Source organism: Myzus persicae, unplaced genomic scaffold (genome assembly GCF_001856785.1).
Source record: "Myzus persicae strain clone G006 unplaced genomic scaffold, MPER_G0061.0, whole genome shotgun sequence".
NCBI classification, from domain to species: domain Eukaryota; kingdom Metazoa; phylum Arthropoda; class Insecta; order Hemiptera; family Aphididae; genus Myzus; species Myzus persicae.
The window spans coordinates 39,210-57,965 of NW_019103975.1; the positions used below are offsets into that span (position 1 = coordinate 39,210).

Here is an 18,756-nt window from a genome sequence, read left to right on the forward strand (position 1 = left end):
TTAATTAAACAAGTCTTTATATTTAGCAAATAAAAAATATTGCTTTTTGATACATTGAACTTTACAATTTTATACAAACTATTAATATTTTATTAATATTAATAAACATAATTTGGTAAATCTTATACTTATAAAAACTGTGTAACTTGATTACTCGATTACATAACATTATTTAAATTTCAACTCGTATAAAAAGTATTTTATCAGTTAACCAATTTTTTTTTAACCTTATATAGGGTAAATAGAGGATTGACAATTTAATTAACAGTATAATAATGAGCAATTATCAAATCATCTATAAATACCCATATATTCCGTATTAGGTATATGTAATGTAGAATATAATGCAAAATAAAAAATATTAGCTCTATACTTTATCGTATCACATTAGATGAAATTTAATTTCGTCCAATCAACCAAAGACCATCGTTGATTGAGTTGATTCAGTTGATTCAGTTCAACAAACATCCAAAATCAATGCTTCAATATAAACTTGTAGTTTTTCCTGTACATAAACCAAATATTTTTCATGTTAGTATTCGAAATTAAAATAATATGACAACTTAAAACATTTTTTTCAGTAATAGAATATAAATGAGACAAAATAAATTGAGAAATCTAGAATGTTGTATGGAAATTAGGTCCATTTGAGTATGATAATGTACCAACTCACTTTGATGATTTAATCGATGAGTAACTCTTACGTGAATATTTCCAGGATGTGGCTGTGGTTTTCCTACAAAATAAATTCATATTTCATTGAATAACAGATGAACAAACATAAAAATTTAGTATATTATATAAAAATATGTACACAACACTGACCATAAAAAAATTAGTAACATTGTTATACTTTAAAAAAAATATATTAACTTTAAACCCATCATCGGTATCGGTGTTCACTTATCACTAACATAATAATAACAATATTTATTTATTTACCAACAATAAAATATTTGATATATTTGAGATGGCATATAATATTATTGCAAGGTTGGTCTACTCGCTAAAGCCTAAGACTGATGGTATGAGTAAGGTTTAAGACAGAACAAAACCTTAACTTATAATTATTAAACATAAATACACAATAAAACTAAATTAATTTGTATACCACATACACCTAAATGCAATATTATTACACAACAAAATCATTGAATTCAACACTATCAATGTAGTGTTAAATATAGCCATAACAAATAAATAAATTTTTAACCACACAAGTTGTACAGAATAAACAGTAGATAGAACTTAATAAGTTCAGTTTTCACTTAAGAGATTACAATATTTCCCTTGAACTCTATTATCTAGTATCAAGAGTACTCAGGGCTACTCTGGCTTAAGGAGACCAGGCAGAAAAGTATCCATGTCTAGCCATGTATGTACTAAGTACTTAATTAATTTTTTTTACTTAAAATGTTTGTAGTATAAGGTATCCAAATTAGACCAACAATAATCAGTACAAATATAATTACTAAGGTATAGCCTTAATTTGAAAAAAGTAAATTTTAAAAGTGAACTCATTGTAATTGTATTTAATTTTAGCAGTTCCCCAAAATAGTAACCTATAACTAGAGCACAGATTTGTAGGCACTAAAAAGTATCAAAATAAGTTGTGTAGTATGCAGTCAAATTGAAATTTGAAAATATGAAGAAAGTAACTTAAAATAGTGTAATATAGTCAAAAAAATCACAATTTAATAATTTATAAATGTATAACTCAAAAATAATTTAAAACAAATTAAAAAACTTATAATTATAATTATAAGTATCTACTAAATAAACAAAAAATTATTTAAAATTCTATATTTTTTAATTTTATATTATTAAAATAAATAATCACTAAGTGCCAATAAATGTATTAAATTTTCTGCATGTAATTATTTTATACATTTTTTTAAATTTTCTCTTTAATTTGCAATACATTTTTAATTTTGCCAAAGTATGCAGAAGTATGAAAAACTAAAATTGCTATTAGCTTCAAACTATTACAATTTGTAAAGATTACTGGTATGAAAAGGAAAAAATATGCAATTCCTTAAAAATCTGCACTCTACCCATAATTTAACATATTTAACATTAAACTTTTACTAAGAGCTTGTTCAAATAAAAATGTATTGTTTTGAAACTATATATACCTCTTATTGAAATAATATTATATTAAAATAACAACAACAACTATGCGGATAACATTTATTTTGTGGATATTATGAATGGTCAAATTTCCTTAGTACCAATTATATTAGCATCCCCCTCACACAATATCAAAACATCACAGAACATGGCAAAACAAATGATGGGTTAAAATTCAAACTTAATAAGCTTTTACAAAAAAATATGTTGAAAAGTACAACTCAAATAACTAATTAAAATTAAGAAAAAATACAAAAATTCATAAGATTTGTTATTTAATAAAATGTTGTGAACAGGGTATTAAATAAATTGCTTACAGAAAAAATAATCAAATTTTAATAGTGTTGGGATATTTCAATTTTGATTCAAAATACTTAACACAGTTATAACTTATATTTATAACTTATAAGATTGCTAGTTTTCTTGTTCATTTTTGTATACGATATAATTTATGAATATCTACAATTATAAAAGTTAGTTATGTTAAAATTCTCACCATCACACACTGCAAAAAGTTTCACTCATGTTAAGCATTGTCTTGTTAGATTTGCGGTTAATTTGGTGCACATGGGAATATTGTTGTTCACAACTGAGGTTGTTGTACCTAGATCAAAACGAGCCATATCACACTGTTCACATCTTGGCAATATTGGATGATTTTGGAATGTGCACATAGGGCAAACCCAGTTTTGGGTTTCTGAATGTTCTACAAAATAAGTATATTTTAGTGATAAAACAACTAATAAGTAATAGCAAGTAATTTATTAAATGATTGTAGTTAAAATGTTCTAACCTTGATATTCTTTGTGCATTTTCCCAAAAGACACCTTTTGTCCAGTATAAATTTTATTATAAAATTGTTTATTTGTTTCATCCAATGAAACTAAATAATAAAATAAAATAAACATTAATTGTCTCTTCAAGGCAATTCAAGAACATATTTTTAGATAATAAATCATTATCAAAAACCAGACAAATCTATTTTTCAAAACTTTTAAATATAATTAAAAAACAAATTTTTATTTTTGGAGCTATCTGGATACCTGAATACTGGCCAGAAAATAAAAACCAGATAGCTCCAAGTATGTAATGTACTTATAATTCCTATTCAGATTATTAGGTCTGTTTTGTTCTTACAAAGATACACTCGTAATTTTTTTCTTTACCAAATACTATTTAAACTGGATTTTTGATGAAAATAGATTTGCCTTGATTGAACTTTTAGGATAGCCTTAATTAAAATAATTATTGAGTTATTTTAAATAACAATCAATAAATCAATAATTACATAATTCAACCTACCTCGGTTCTCTGCAGCTGTATCTACTTGAACAGATAATTTGTTACATTCTAATCGTAACAATTCAACATCATTTCTTAAACGTTCAATCTATACACACATAATACATAAAAATAAAAATTATAATAACACAAACTCAAATTTACTCTACACACCTTTCTGGAATATGAACGGCTTTTAGAAATATCTTCTTCCATCAATGCCACATCTTTTTTCATATTTTCTAGTCTCTGTTTTTCTGCAGACAATTCTAAAGCTAATTTCTGCTTCCGTTCTAATTGAGCATTAATTACCACTAAAAAAGGGTTCACAAACTTAAAACTTCAAGCACATATCTATTAACTTTTGAAAAATATTAATTTAATGAACACACAAAAAATTATAAATCTAGTAAAAATGTACAATATATAATATTAAATACTAACTTTTAGTTTTTGGTAAAATATTATCAATTTGAACGGATCCAGGAATTTGAATTTCAGTCATCCGATTAATAGATTTAATATTTGTAGGGGATACCATGACACGAGAAGTAGTCACAGTTGTTTCACCTTCAGGGTCAATACTTATATGAAGTCTTGATTGATAACAATTTTTAGAATCAGTAGTTGGATCAAATGAACAAGCTGTATAAGTGAGTTCAGAACCTCCACCAGCCGATAAATCTAAAGGGGGTAAAGGATCTTTTGTAGGTGTTCTCAAGGTGAGGCTTACAGAAGTGAATGGCCGACACTGTGTATCGACAAATGCCACAGAATCTAATGAAAGACAAGATTTGTGTCTATGCTCTCCTTGATGCCGTTGTGAAGGAGTTGATGGTGCCGAAATAGATGAACATTGACATTTATTTATATTAAAATCTATGTCTAAAATCTGTGTGTCATCTATATCACTTCTATTTGAATTTATTAAATCCTTCGAGTCATCAAACTGTTGTGGTCTATTTGAAAATTGTAATTTAGGCAAGGAAAGATTGTTTGGTGACATTTCAAGAGTCTTGGGTCTATTTGCCATTTTATCTACAATATCAGATGGATAAGTTTGCTGAACGTAATTTTTTTGAACACTTTTTAGATTTGATACACAAGCTTCTCGATTAGTTGAATGCTGAAAAAAAGAAAAATAATAACTGTTAGATTTAAATAAATATAAAAATGTTCGATGTACCACTGATAGAATTTTTTTACCTTAAGTATACAATCAGAAACTACTTGATCTGGAACTGTAGGAAATTGCTGTTTGAGTTCATGAAACATTTGCATCACCGAGATCCTAGAATGTTTTCTGTGTTCAGACATTATAGATAACTATTTAACAACATTTCGATTATTTTTTTTCTTGCACTGAAAATAACACAATGGTATTTATTTAGTTTAAATATGACACTAGTAGGTAATTGTAAAAATTAATTTTAAAAAAATGATATCTTCAAATACTTTTATAAATTATTATAAGTTATCATGGTGTAGAAGTTTTATCTTCTCAACAGTACTGGCCGTGATCAAGTTAATCATATTAATTCATTATATTGAATATAATTTGTATATAAGTATATTAATTTATAAATTATTATATCTACATTGTTCATTATTATTACTTCTTCATATGTATACAATATTTATATTTTTATTGTATGGTGAAACAAAAATGGAAAAAAATACTAATGAATAAATGCCAAAAAATATGATAATAATATAATAATATACACCTTATGGCAAACAAATCAACAGGTGGTCTTATAAAAATAGTATTTTTAATTTGTGATAAATGATAAAATTAGTTTTTAGTGGTCATAGAGTTCATAAGTAGCAACTGTTATATTTTTGACCTGCCATTTACAGATTTACACCTAAAAATAACTCTGTTCATGAATAGTTTATTTTAAATGGTGACGGTCGTCTTTTTGGACAATAATCTTCATAACATTAACACCTACAAGTATTTTTTTTAAAGTTTCACTCATGATATTATTTAAATTCAAACAAACAATTTGTATGAGTAAGATTGATTTTAAAAATGATAACTTATGTTATAGTTCACTATTAAAATAACCTAATATTTGTTTATTTTGTGCATAGTGTACAAGACTGGAAAATTATTCTTAAATTTTTTTTCGACCAATCTCCCTGAATGAACTTAAATTTATTTATTGCATCATTATTTGAGAAGACGCCACACGAGCATTTGTTGCCTCCATCTTACAAAAGTACAACATGGTAAATTTTATGTTCACAAAAATACATTTTACTTTGAAATGTTTAAATTAGAGTATTTAAATTTTATAACATTAAAAACCAAAAATATCTAGAGCATCTCATAGGATTTTATTGATATTATTTTTTTAAAGTAAGTTATGAACAAAAATTTTCAGTTTAAAAATGGTCATAATTTATTTAAAAATAATAATATCAGTAAAATCCTACAAGATTTCATAGATGATATTTTTGCCTTTGAATTTTATAACAGTCAAATTCACTCTAATTTTAGAAATTTCAGAGTAAATATATATTTTTAAATAAAATTTACCATGTTGTACTTTTGTACGGTGCAGGCAAGACATGATTGTGTGACGTTCTCTTAAGTCTAAATACAACAATAATTATTTTATGGGTATCAACCACACAGAATTTAGCTTAATTACATTGTGCGTACACTGCCTAATATTTTTAATGTAAATCTCATACCTATTATGTAAATTTAATAATATATAATACATTTTTTCATTCTCTTTTTATAATCATAATAATTATTATTTATTACTATTTATTTAAATTATAAGTTATATAATAATAATAAATAAGTACCTAATACAGCAATAAAATATATTTATTCAACTTAAAAATAATATATTTTAATATTTTGGCAGAAAAGCTTAGAGCTTATTCCAAGAATTAGATTAAAACTGAATGAAGGTCGTTATGGAAAATAGCTAACATTGTATAATGTATTACTGACACTCAACAGCACACTCTAAAATAACACTTTTATAAATAAAAAATTGTTTCTATTCTACAAGAGTAAAGTTAGCTATTGATCTCGGGATATTATTTAACAATAATTGTTAATTAGTTATAAATAATAAAAGTTATATAATATATAAATAGAATAGGTAAATATATGGTAAAATAACGGTTACAATTATTTATGTAACCCAATTAAGTCATTAAAATAAATCACTTAATGGCACACTTGCACTAAGGGCCATCCAAACAAAACAATCAACACACCACACAGTCACAATGACACAAATTTAAGTTTAAACAGAATAGCAATCTAAACAATCGGAAAGCATAAAATACAGATGGTGGAGGTCGAGATAATAAAGTAAAATGTTTTTCATTCATAGTTCCACACTCGGTTTCATACAATGAAATAACTATAATAATATTATGTTTCTGAACAATAAAATTAGAAAAAAACGGGTAAGTGAATGTCGCTCTGCTGTACATTAGGTGTCTAAGAGGTCGCAGTAATGGATGGTATTAAATTTGAATTCAATGATATCAAATCATTGTATTCGAAAAAACAATTCTGAGAGGAGACGGTACATAAGTTCAGGATATTTTATATTTTTATTACTAGGGCTTGGAAGTTGAAGCATTTTGCATTTTTTTGGGGAACTTTTTAGACGGTGCTCTCCTGGCCACAAATGTGTTTCATTAGCATCCCAATTTGAACAATTAATTATTAATTCATTTAATTTTGCATTTGTTGGTGTTTATTACTTTTTAAGTCATTTTTACTGATTTCACACTAGTTCACTTTGTATTGTTTCTTTTGAAAGGTTTGATAAATTTATAAAACCAATATTTGTAATTTTTTATTTCATTTTGGAGAATATTATTTGTTATTTTTATGTCATAGTTGCATGTTTCAGGTCATTTTTTGATGTTTTTAACGTCATCAACTTCCGAGCCCTAGTTATTACTTATTATTAATATGTGGCCGGTAAGTTAAATTAATATTATTCTTAAATTATCAGTGATGCTGGAAAAATATTAAATATACTTATGTAAAATTAAGCTGTTTTGGAACCGAATTACAATAAAATGACAAACATTATTCTTTGTGTTAATATGGAATTTTGTCCAAATTTGAACTTTAAATGTCCGTAAAAAAAATAACTGTATTCATATATTTTTCAGATTTCTTAGTTATGAAAAAAACTGCTTAAGTGGAACCTTGTTTTAAATTTTCAATCCTAAGCTATTACAATTGAACATTTTATAGATTTTTTATTACAATATTATTTTTAATTTTCAACTTAATAAATATTGTCAGATTTTGAACTTTTAAGTGCTTTTAAAAAATTGTGCTAATGTATTTTTGATATTTTTCAACTGCTATTGTAAAGAGTTATTAAGAGTCTTGTATTATATTTTTAACCCAACCAATAAAACTATTGAAATTTATAGAAAAAAAAAAAGGAAAATAGAAATGTCTATCAACAGCCTAAAACGAGTTAAAATATTTTGAAAATTTTATTGAGTATATAAATTGATAAAATAAGCACATGGTGTACATTTCAATTATAGTAATTTGTTTTTGAATTACAATAAAATAAGTAAATCGCAACATGAGAAATCTACTAAATATCCAATGTTGTAAAAATGTCATCTTCTAACGCTCATATTAATTTGACTATCAGGTAGAAATTTTCTTTTTGATAAAGGTAGACAAACTTGTAAGGTATCTGGTATTAATTTTTTAAATCTTAGATACAAAAAGAATTTTTTTTATAAATTTCTAACTAAATATAATTTGCAAATTTTCATGATTTTTACAAATTTTTACAAAATTCTAAGTTTAAACGCTCATAAAAAGTATTGTGGATTTACATTCAACTTTTTTTTTTATTTCCATTAACAACAGCTTACAATATATACAGCTTGTAATACATTTTCATGTTTTTTGACCGAGCAAATATTGTACCAAATAGCGGACGTTTTTTCGGGGACGGGGACATTTTAACTGTTTATGTATAAGAAAACCTCTAAATACAGGACACTCTAAATAACGGACACTTTTATGACACTGATATTAATAATTTTTATCTTAAATTAAGAATTATTTTGGATTACCTGAATAAAAACCTCAATTATTAAGTTATCTTATGTGTGCATTATTAAACTGTATATGAAAATCTTATCTTTTCCGTTCAGTCACTGTATCGTGTCAATGAAATATTGTCACTAATGCATTGTCAAATGTGCGTTTAGTTGTGTTTATGATGCCAATATACGAACGCTTTGGCATTGCTATCAGTAAAAGGCATACGTAAATATATTTCTTCTATGGAGATACAGAATAGTTCATTGTACTCAAACACAGTCCAATTAAAAAATACCTTAACACACAAAATAATTACGCCTGCAAATTGGTACACAGGCTGCAATTAGTAAACAAACTCAAGTAACAGATTTTTTTCAGAAATGTTAGGTAGTTTTTATTTTTATCGTGTATTTAATTAATGTAAAAATAATATAAAATAAAATTATTGAATTTATTTATTTATTGAAAAAAATGTTTTCCTCTAAATAGCGGACAAAATTTCGGCAACCGAGAGTGTTCGCTATTCAGAGGTTTCACTGTATAATTAAAATACAAAATGAATACACATATAATTCCTTGGTTGAGATCCTTAAAGTTTTTTAGTGTGATTACCTTAGTTTTTATGTATTTTAATTTAAAGATATTTTAAGTATACTTAAGATATTCTGTATAAATAATACTCTATAACTTAGGTCCATATTTTTAATGTACACAGAGAATTTTCCATTTTGAAAATGCATATTTGCATCATATTTAGCAACTCTAGTTATTTAATTATGTGTAGTGCCACAGAGCCACTCATCTCAACCAAATAAAATTACTTAATAGTAATGATTTGAATTTTAAACTATATGTAAGTAACTTACAATGTTATTGATAATTTCTTAATATAAACAAATAGGAATTGTTTTTATAAAGGTCATGTTGGGTACATTTGGTAAAAATGTGTAATGATGAGACTTAATTTAAACGAAGGTTAACATTAGCGTTTGAAGTCAATTCAGAGCTGCGGCAGGGAGACACGTCGAGAACCTCCAACTTTGTTTAACTTGGGACTAGAAAAAGTTATAAGAGAATCTTATAAAGACCAAAGAATAGAAATAATTGGTGAAAAAACTGTTTTAGCGTATGCTGATAACATAGTTTTCTTACATAACATTTAAGAGAAAGTTACCCACTCACTTTCTAAACTGAAAAAAAAACCAGCAGAACCATGGGTTTACATATCAACGAAGAAAAGAACTTATAGTACAATCTAGAAGAAATATAGACTAATCAAACATGAGAGTGGGAAGTATGAGTTTTGAAAAGGGTGATAATTTCAAATAATTGGGTGTTGAATAAACAGCAGTAACAACATGCATAGGGGAAAAAAAGAATATTAATTGGAAATCAATGTTACTCTAGCATAAACAAGTTGCTGGGATCAAAATTATTACCAAGAAAATAAAAAATTACTCTGTACACAAGCTATCTTAGACTGATAGTGTAGAACCTATGCATGTGAGACTAGGTCTTCGACAAAAGAAGACAACAGAAAACAGCAAAATAGAAAAGAAAATTTTAAGACATTTATAGAGACCAGTATGCAATGACAACCTAGGAATATATGAAAAACACACAATGAAGAGCAATAAGGCGTATAGAAAAACCCAATATACTCACATGTATAAGATGCTAACGCCTAGAGTGACTAGGACATGTGTGTGTGTGTGTGTGAGTGTGTGTGTGTGTATGTGTGTGTGTATGTGTGTGTGTGTGTGTGTGTGTGTTGAGCTGATGGAGATTAGTTAAAGAATGTTCTGATAACAAAAATATATAAAAACCATCCACTTGGAAGACCAAGAACAAAATAGAAAAATATATGAGACTGATGAATGAGGATGCAACATTAAACTGGACTTTAAGCAGAAAAAAATGGAGAGGTTTACTAGTGCCATGGCAGGTCCTGACTGCTAAATGGACCATTAAGATGCTAAAGAAGAAGATAGGTAGTATACAGAGTGTAACGGAAAACATCCAGACCAATGAAAATTGATACTAAAGTTAAATGTATTAAATCAATCATGAAAATTGTATGAATAATAAATATGTACAAATAATTAGACAGAATAATGAATACTGTATTATATTACAATAATAGGTAGTTATTACACTAGGTATTGTATCTTTTTCCCCAGTTATTGAATGATGAATTGGTTAGGTGGACGGGTCTTGCTTAGCATTGACCCCCCTTTTTTATGCCACTGTATATTTTACATGTGGTTATGAGTGTAGGCAGTATGCACTGCATAAATTCAGCAACTAATAAATGACAATCTTAGCATATTTGCATGGATAATACAATCATGATCGTTTATCGGAATATACATATACTATAATAAATTATTAATAAATTGTAAGATGTAATAGGTACTTATAACTTAAAGTAATAGTCAGCTAATAGTACCTATTAAGTGGCTGAGTGAAAAGCTATTTATTAAGTAACTGCTTCATGTAAAAGTGGGAGTGGGTGTCAGAAAAGATAGAGAGTTTATAATTTTACTTAAGAACATATTTATGTACTTTTATGAATTGAATTTGATGGTGAAGGGGTTAGCCAGTCAGATTAACAGGAGATCAATTGGTGGGTGGGTATTTTATTAAAATAGATCCGTGAATTCGTTTTTTTTATAAGCATTTAAAGTTCAAATTTTGAAGTTTTCGAATGTTAAAAATTTTGAAATTATTTTGTAGTTAAAAATTATATAATATTCAATTTTTATAGCTAAGAATTGAAAATTTAAAACAAGTTATCTTATACATAACTCATACTGTAACCACAAAATTTAAAAATATATATATTCACAGTTATTTTATAAAGACATTTTAAGTTAAAATAATGACAAAATTACATATTAAAACCAAGAATAAAGATTTTAGAAAATTTGTTGTAGTTATAAAATATTATTCATAGATACTTAAGACTTTTATAGTAAATTATTATACTGTACACAGTATACAAACAAATACACAATGACATTTCCAAATGCAATTTCAATGGCAAAAATGTATTTAACCTACTGTAGTACTGATGCCTAATTATAAAATCAATTACTTTAATCACAATAATATCATACAATTTACAGAGCAATTTATTTAGTAATATTATAGGCTAACAGATCACCTAAGATCAGAATCGTTTTTTTTATACAATGATTATTAAATTCAAATTTAATGCATCCATTACAGTGACTCTCTAGGTTCTAGATGCCTAATGTACAGCAGACCGTTGCTACTCATACGCGTTTATATATCTAAGAACAAATATGTTGAAACAGAAATATAAGACATGGTCGCTTAAATTAATGTAACATCAAGTAAAATTTTTTCAGAAAGAATATTTTAGCTCAGTTGTAAGTAAAAAAAAGATCATCCAAAAACTGAAATTGGAATATATTCAACATTTAAAAATAAAATGGAAGTAAGCATGCATGTAGTAAATTAGAGAGAAAAGCAAAATATTTATGTACAAGTTTTAACTAAACAATTTGATTTAGATAATAAATTATTTAATATATTTTATAAAACTATTGATAACCTATAAGTAGGTAATTACTCATAAAATTAATATACAAAAACAAAGTAAAATTGTTAATTTTTCAGTAGCACATTGTTTAATGATCAATAATTTGTTAGGTGAAAAAAATGGATAAAAACAATGTAATAGTATTGACTACAGATGATTATTATCTACAAATTATAGAAATGGTTTGAAATGTGCATAATAAGTCAACTATAAATGTAGATATTTAATAAAATACTAATTTTAAGAGTTGGCTTTACACAATTGATTGTTTTTTTTAAATTTTAGATAAAATGTCTTACCTGAATGAATATTATTAGCTGTTGTCTATTATCTGAAGTAACAAGCGTTCATTGTATTATACAAACACGTACAATCTGTAAGTGGTCACGAGTAAAACGGGAAATATAATTTTAAGTACACCAAAAATATGTATTTGTTAATTTAAAAGTAAGTCCGAAAATTGTGAAATTAATAAAAGTTAAAACTACCATTCACCAACAAGTTCTTTTCGTCGGATTGTTTTCAATGTTTTCATTTTCTCAGCAGCCTTGAACTAAGCAGATCAGATGGAAATCAGTGTGGGTATTCACATACAATACTTATACTTTATGGAATCGCAATCATTTAATGACAAACCAACAAACATGACGTGTTTGTATGTGCGCTTGAGGACTATGCGAGGAAGGGACACTGGTAAAGACAATCTATATTGCCGAGGGAAGAGATAAGTGGTATTTGTGGTAATATTATATCAAAATTATTATCCAAATGAAATTAAAAAAAAAATCGTCAAACACGGAGTATTGATAGCGGTTAATGACAATGATAAGAGATAAGTGATAAGAGAGACGAGGCGTGCTGTTTATATTTTCGTGTTTCGTCTTAGTTTTTGGCCCGACTCCTTCATTTTTTTTTTAGTGTCAATTATGCTTGACAATAGTCTGTGATTTGTAAATTAATTGCCAATTACTTCGACTTAATGACTTACAGAAGTTACTGGACGATTAGAAAACCAAACAGATAAACAGTCTTAATGTTTGTATTGAGTCTTAGGTAGATAAAACAGATCGTTTTATTCTGTACTTTTTTAAAAAAAATACCTACCATTTAATTTATATTTGTTCAGTGGCGGCTTGTGTATATGTGCACAAGTACCCTACCTCAAACTCGAGAAAAATTGATAACATAAATCATAATAATACAACGAAGTAGGTACCTGTATTGTTATTAAGATTATGTTTCAAAATATGAAATTAGAAATTCAGGATATGAAAATAATATAATATTTTGATTGGGTTATTTCGGGTGGTTGTCCACGTCTGAACAGTATGGGTATACATAGTAGTGCAGTAGTGCACACATTCGCTGTGCACAAATTGTGTACAGTTTAAAAATTGAAACAAGTCAAAATCCGTCACCATTATAAAGGAATTGATGTGCACATAACCAATTAAATCGTTTTCAGCCAATTATTTTTGACGTCACCGTCATGCGTCGGCATTATAATTTATTTTTACTAAATCTTTAAATTTTTTTGAATGTACATTGTACACTACTTCATTGAAAACCTATGAGCTGCAACTGTATTTATTTTTAATATGATTAAGTACCTCCACGAATCAAGGTACATTATAGGACACGTAACGAAAGCCATCAACAAACTGTTGTACCTGGAGCACAGAATATACGAAATGAGAGTTTTCTGTAGAGGTCCTGTCATTCGTGAACGAATAGTTTCGAAGTTCGAAGTATTCCGAACCACTTCAGTATACGTATGCGCCATTCAAACATTAAACTATAGCGAGTTGGAAACTTAGGAATTAGAGTAACAAAAACTGAAATTGTTATCATAAATTCTGAAGTTCACTAATCAACACTTACCATACTTATCAATGTTACTATGACATAACAAAATATTTTGTGTCCTTCGAGATAGCAGGCTGATAAACAATACTGTATTATTGGTATGTATCTTTCGTACATAATACAGTTTCTTCATTCCCGGCATTTCTGTTGAGAAATAATATCTTAGTCTGTGGTTACCACAGGGCACATAATTACCGAATCATAGTATTTGTAATTTTTATATCTAAAATTTTTAATACAAATCTTGAGTTATCGTTATGTATATTTGTTATTAGATTAAAATCTTGTCAAATTTTCGGTACAGAACTCCTGAAACACCATGGCCGAAAACAGCTCTAAGTTTTGGTTCCTTACATTTGAATATTTTAAAAAAGATGTTAATAAACCAGAGGACAATTTGGTCATATTAGTGCATTGGTTGTTGCTGAGAAACAATTTCCAAGTACTTGGACTGCTTGATAATGAGGTAACTATTAAGTTTAATGTACACCTTATCATACTAAACAAAATTACCTGGGTAATTGTCAGAATTGAGTTGTAACTTAGTACAAATAGTAAATTAAAGTAACAAAATTACTCTTTAAAAGTAATTTTCTATTGAGTAACGTTATTTTCCACGTTATTAAAATCAGTTGTAAATGTAAAATGCACGACAAAACCTATTGGCCAGGATATGGAGGAAAAATTAAAAATAAATTCAATTTATTTACCTATGATTAAACCAACTTTTTTAATGAAAACATTATGTCTGGTAATGTGATTGTAATTTAAATATAAATATTTATAACATAACGATTAATGTAATTTTATTGCTTTTGAAAAGCAATTTACCCATCACTGGTAGTTATATATTTATTTTATAATGATTTGATAAATCTTGATTAGCATTAAAAATGTTATAAAGGAGGAGTTTTTGTGTTCAATTTCTAAGATCTGTCTGATTTAGCATCTTTTATTCGGTTTGACATAAACGAGGAAATAAATAATACTTACTAATTTAATCCATCTAGTGGTACCAAAGTTACGCAAATAAATACAAATAGCAGCATGGAGGCTGAAAATAATGTGTCTCTGTCTGTTGATAAAATCTTATTGGACTGGCATATTAATAGCTTAACAAACTTGCATGTTTATTGTATGCTATACTAGTTATTGAACTAGGAGCTTCACATTACATGATAACCATGTCCATTAGTAAACTTTATTATAATGTATTATAAATTATAATATACCAAACAATTCTTAATGCACTAATTAAATTTTGAATCCTCAAAATGGTTACAGTAGGTACATAACATTTCTAGTTATGATTATTTTTATGCTTAATATATCCTACTGTACAGGAAAATTTAATTAAAAATATTTTTATTGCTATATTTTATTTATGTTATGTACCAATGTATATATATTTTTAGGATAAAGCTAATGAAGCCCAACCAACTGATATTTTACCTACAAATTGGTCTCAAAATGAGATGCACAAATTGCATTATAAGCGTGACAATGAATTATTTTTGTTGAGTGGTGTCAAAGCTTGTGATAGCTTTATTTTCAATTTTTATGTACGTATAATTTTAAATATCTAAACATAATTATTAATTAATAATAAATGTCAAACATAATTTATGACTATCATGGTTCTTCTTTACTTAGAATGTAATGACAAAACATGTGGCAAGCGCTGCAATTGGAAATATTAATTCCGCAGTTAAATGGATCAGTGACGTAGCAAATAATAAAGATAAGTTCTATGAAATTATTTGTTTGTTAGAAACTGACCTAATTCATCCCATGGAAAAAGAAAACCTGGATAAGAAAACTATCGGCACTCAGACTAAAAAATCAGTGGAGGATGATCCTCTTGTGTATGTGTTCTTTTTTATTTTATATTTTCAATTTTGTATGGTATTATAAAATTCAGGAATGACATTTATTTTATTCAGAATTCCGAGTGCACATCCACCAAGTTATCGACCTGGACCATTTGAACCATCAAATCCATTTCCATCATATGGCATGCCAGATTTGAATCCTTTAGGAGGTGGTGGTATGCTCTTTGATCCACTTATGCAGAGAAGAGGACCAAATAGACCTGGGTATGGTTTCCTATTATTTTGTATTTAATGTTATTCTATCTCTTAATGATGTTAAATAATAAATATTTAGGGTTCCTCCAATGGCACGTTTTGATCCAACCCGCCCAATCAATCCAGATCCAATGATGCCTGGTAGCTTTAGAGGACCACGTCCAGATCACATGAGACCACCAGATTTTGATGATAGTTTGTATATGTAAAATAATCATGTGAAAAACCATTCAATTTATCTATAAATATTATTATAATTTTAAAAAAATAAATGCAAAAAAAAAGTTTCAATTATTACTAAATTAATTTGAAAATTGTATTACTTATATCAGCGGTGGCCAAACTACGGCCCTCGGGCCAACTCCGGCCCGCCATCATTTAATATCTGGTCCGCAAAAGAACTATAATATTTTATATTTACGAAAAAAATAATTTGAATTTACGTAAAAAAAAAATACGGTATGCATTCTTCATATTTAATCCCGTATCGCCATACCGCAACGTTTTTATTGTTACAATGTCATTTAATAATATAAATAGCATTATAGTATCTTATCTCATTTTCGTACGATCACTATAGCTGTAGAATCATTCTGCCGCCACATAATTTTTGGAAATGTAAGTCGATATAATTTTTTTTTTTTTGTAGTAATTATTAAGTTAAGTATTAAAGAAAGTCATTAAAATTAATAAGTACAATAAAAATGTCGTTAAATATGAAATTATATACCAATACCTAAAATTCTGATGACAAAATGATGATAAAATTTTTTTTTATGGCCAGAGGTAAAAAATATTTGGCCACCCCTGACTTATATCATTAATTTTATAATACACATATTGCGCTTAATGCAAACAAATACAGCAAATCTATCAGTCAAATGCAATTAATCTCATTTAATATTTACTATAAGAAAGATTACCTGTGAATTATAAGATCAATCTCTCTATATAAAAGAAAGTTACTTTAGCAATAATCAACACAAAGCCGAACCTATTTGAGTTATCGAATTGAAATTTTGAGGATGGATTAATATTATAAAGTCAAGGTGCTACAAAAGATTTTATGATTTAAGATGGAAATCCATAATTTTTCTTGTTTATAATTAGTTGACATTGATTATTTACACAGATGAGATGAAAGCATGCATCAAATCTTTGCATTTATGTCATAAAGTAAACAAATTATGTCTTACTACAAATATTAAGGTTGAATGTATGTTTATAGTGTAAATAATCAAATTTAACCAATTTGTAAATATTTTAAATTGTTCTAAGAGGTATCTTGGAAGTTTTGAAAGTAGTTTGAACTACACTTAATTTATACCAAGTGTTATGTCCGAACCACTTCAAGCGAATTGTCCATTTTGATTGAATTAGTTCAGGCAGCAGGGTAGGTATTCCAATTCCGATTTATTTATTTATTTTCCCCTTGTGTACTTAAGTTCACTAAAATCCATATTAAAGTCATGGTTTAAACATAGGTATGTATATTTATGTACATCTACTATGTAAATTTTGTATATAGTGCATGTATCTACTACTCTGTGTCAAGTAAGAACCACAATTAGGTTTAACAGGAATTTGTCGAGGGGGCAAAATACATCAATTTTTTGTGTCACAATCTGATTAGTGGTTAAGTATTGTTGATGATATATTTTCTTTCATATAGGTTGGGAATATAAAATATTATTGATAAATTATGTATGGATATTTAGTTAAGACTAAATTGTACAGCATTCACTTTATTTAATTGATATGTATAATTTTAAATTAACAAATATATTTTTTTAAATAAATTTAATGTGGCCATAGATTTAATAATCTTAGGTTATTTATAAAATTAAATATGTTTCTAACAGGTTATAATAACTTGGGAAATAAATACAATAGGTATACAACAGGTACACTCTATATGTTGGTTTAGATCTAAATACATATAAAACTGAGTCACTATATTTACTTTTTTATAAACCTATACCAAAAAAACATTAAAAATTCTCAGGTAATAAACAAAAATTTCATTTTATTTCTAAAATGCATAAATATGTATATATATATAGGTGTGTAAATCTATTTTCATTTAATATAAACAGAAAATTCAAGTTATTCATTTGTTTAACATATTACAAAAAGGATTAATAACTCATACAATTTAAATCTAAAACAGCGGGTAAGTGGATGTCACTCTGTTGTACATTGGGTGTCTAGAAGGTCGTTGTAGTGGATGCCGGATGGTACTAAACTTGAATTCAATGATATGATATTGTATACGAAAAACGATTTTGATATTAGTTTGTATTATTATTCAACAAATACAGAGTAGATAACTATTTTGAAGGTAGACAAAATATACGATGACACGACGCGTCGACTTGACAACACAAAAATGTAGTTATATCGAAGTAACTTCCACATAGCAACAAATCGCATATCAAATAATAATAATTGCCATAAACATATCATATATTAATTTCAACAAACAAACTATTAAAATTACATTTTTCAGTCTTAATTTAATAACTAATAATACCTAGGTATGTGTTATGTGTACTATATTTATAAACATGCATATTGAATAATATTGTCAAGACTCTAAATGCATCACAAAATCTAAGTCAACAAAAAACACATGTTGGTATAGGTATTTTGGGTATTAGGGTTATTGATAATTATTGATAAATACATAAAGTGATATATGTATATACTATGATCTGTATGTCCAAGCCGTAGGTTATTTTTAATATATAACA

At 26.9% G+C, this 18,756-nt stretch overlaps 2 protein-coding genes across 6 annotated transcripts; one reads left to right on the top strand and one right to left on the bottom strand.

Moving 5' to 3' along the window:
- Positions 1-437: 437 nt before the first annotated feature.
- Positions 438-13,876, bottom strand: LOC111037088. 5 transcript variants are annotated; one of them, XM_022319454.1, is made up of 10 exons: positions 13,721-13,876; positions 12,350-12,424; positions 4,618-4,773; positions 3,856-4,537; positions 3,586-3,725; positions 3,433-3,520; positions 2,924-3,013; positions 2,735-2,836; positions 674-736; positions 438-505 (listed from the first exon to the last, which is right to left on the bottom strand). In XM_022319454.1, the coding sequence occupies exons 3-10, from the start codon at positions 4,726-4,728 to the stop codon at positions 483-485; spliced, it is 1,299 nt and encodes a 432-aa protein (XP_022175146.1). In that variant the 5' UTR covers positions 4,729-4,773; positions 12,350-12,424; positions 13,721-13,876; the 3' UTR covers positions 438-482. The 5 variants fall into 5 exon arrangements, 4 of the variants coding, with proteins under 4 accessions (XP_022175146.1, XP_022175145.1, XP_022175144.1 ...); XM_022319453.1 differs by lacking the exon at positions 13,721-13,876 and adding an exon at positions 12,546-12,743; XM_022319452.1 differs by lacking the exon at positions 13,721-13,876 and adding an exon at positions 12,539-12,743.
- Positions 13,877-14,020: 144 nt separating this feature from the next.
- LOC111037089 (proteasome inhibitor PI31 subunit) lies at positions 14,021-16,294 on the top strand. The gene is made up of 6 exons (XM_022319457.1): positions 14,021-14,126; positions 14,192-14,382; positions 15,332-15,478; positions 15,570-15,781; positions 15,860-16,012; positions 16,083-16,294. Exons 2-6 carry the CDS (start codon positions 14,236-14,238, stop codon positions 16,210-16,212), a joined length of 789 nt encoding a protein of 262 aa, XP_022175149.1. The 5' UTR covers positions 14,021-14,126; positions 14,192-14,235; the 3' UTR covers positions 16,213-16,294.
- Positions 16,295-18,756: the final 2,462 nt, after the last annotated feature.

Excerpts from the sequence above, each read along its gene's own strand:
- LOC111037088 (XM_022319454.1), bottom strand. The coding sequence starts at position 4,728 with ATGTCTGAACACAGAAAACATTCTAGGATCTCGGTGATGCAAATGTTT. Across the intron at positions 3,726-3,855 it reads TATTTTACCAAAAACTAAAA|TGGTAATTAATGCTCAATTA; the intron begins GTTAGTATTTAA and ends ACCCTTTTTTAG. Across the intron at positions 2,837-2,923 it reads AATGCACAAAGAATATCAAG|AACATTCAGAAACCCAAAAC; the intron begins GTTAGAACATTT and ends CTTATTTTGTAG.
- LOC111037089 (XM_022319457.1), top strand. The coding sequence starts at position 14,236 with ATGGCCGAAAACAGCTCTAAGTTTTGGTTCCTTACATTTGAATATTTT. Across the intron at positions 15,782-15,859 it reads GTGGAGGATGATCCTCTTGT|AATTCCGAGTGCACATCCAC; the intron begins GTATGTGTTCTT and ends TATTTTATTCAG. Across the intron at positions 16,013-16,082 it reads AGAGGACCAAATAGACCTGG|GGTTCCTCCAATGGCACGTT; the intron begins GTATGGTTTCCT and ends ATAAATATTTAG.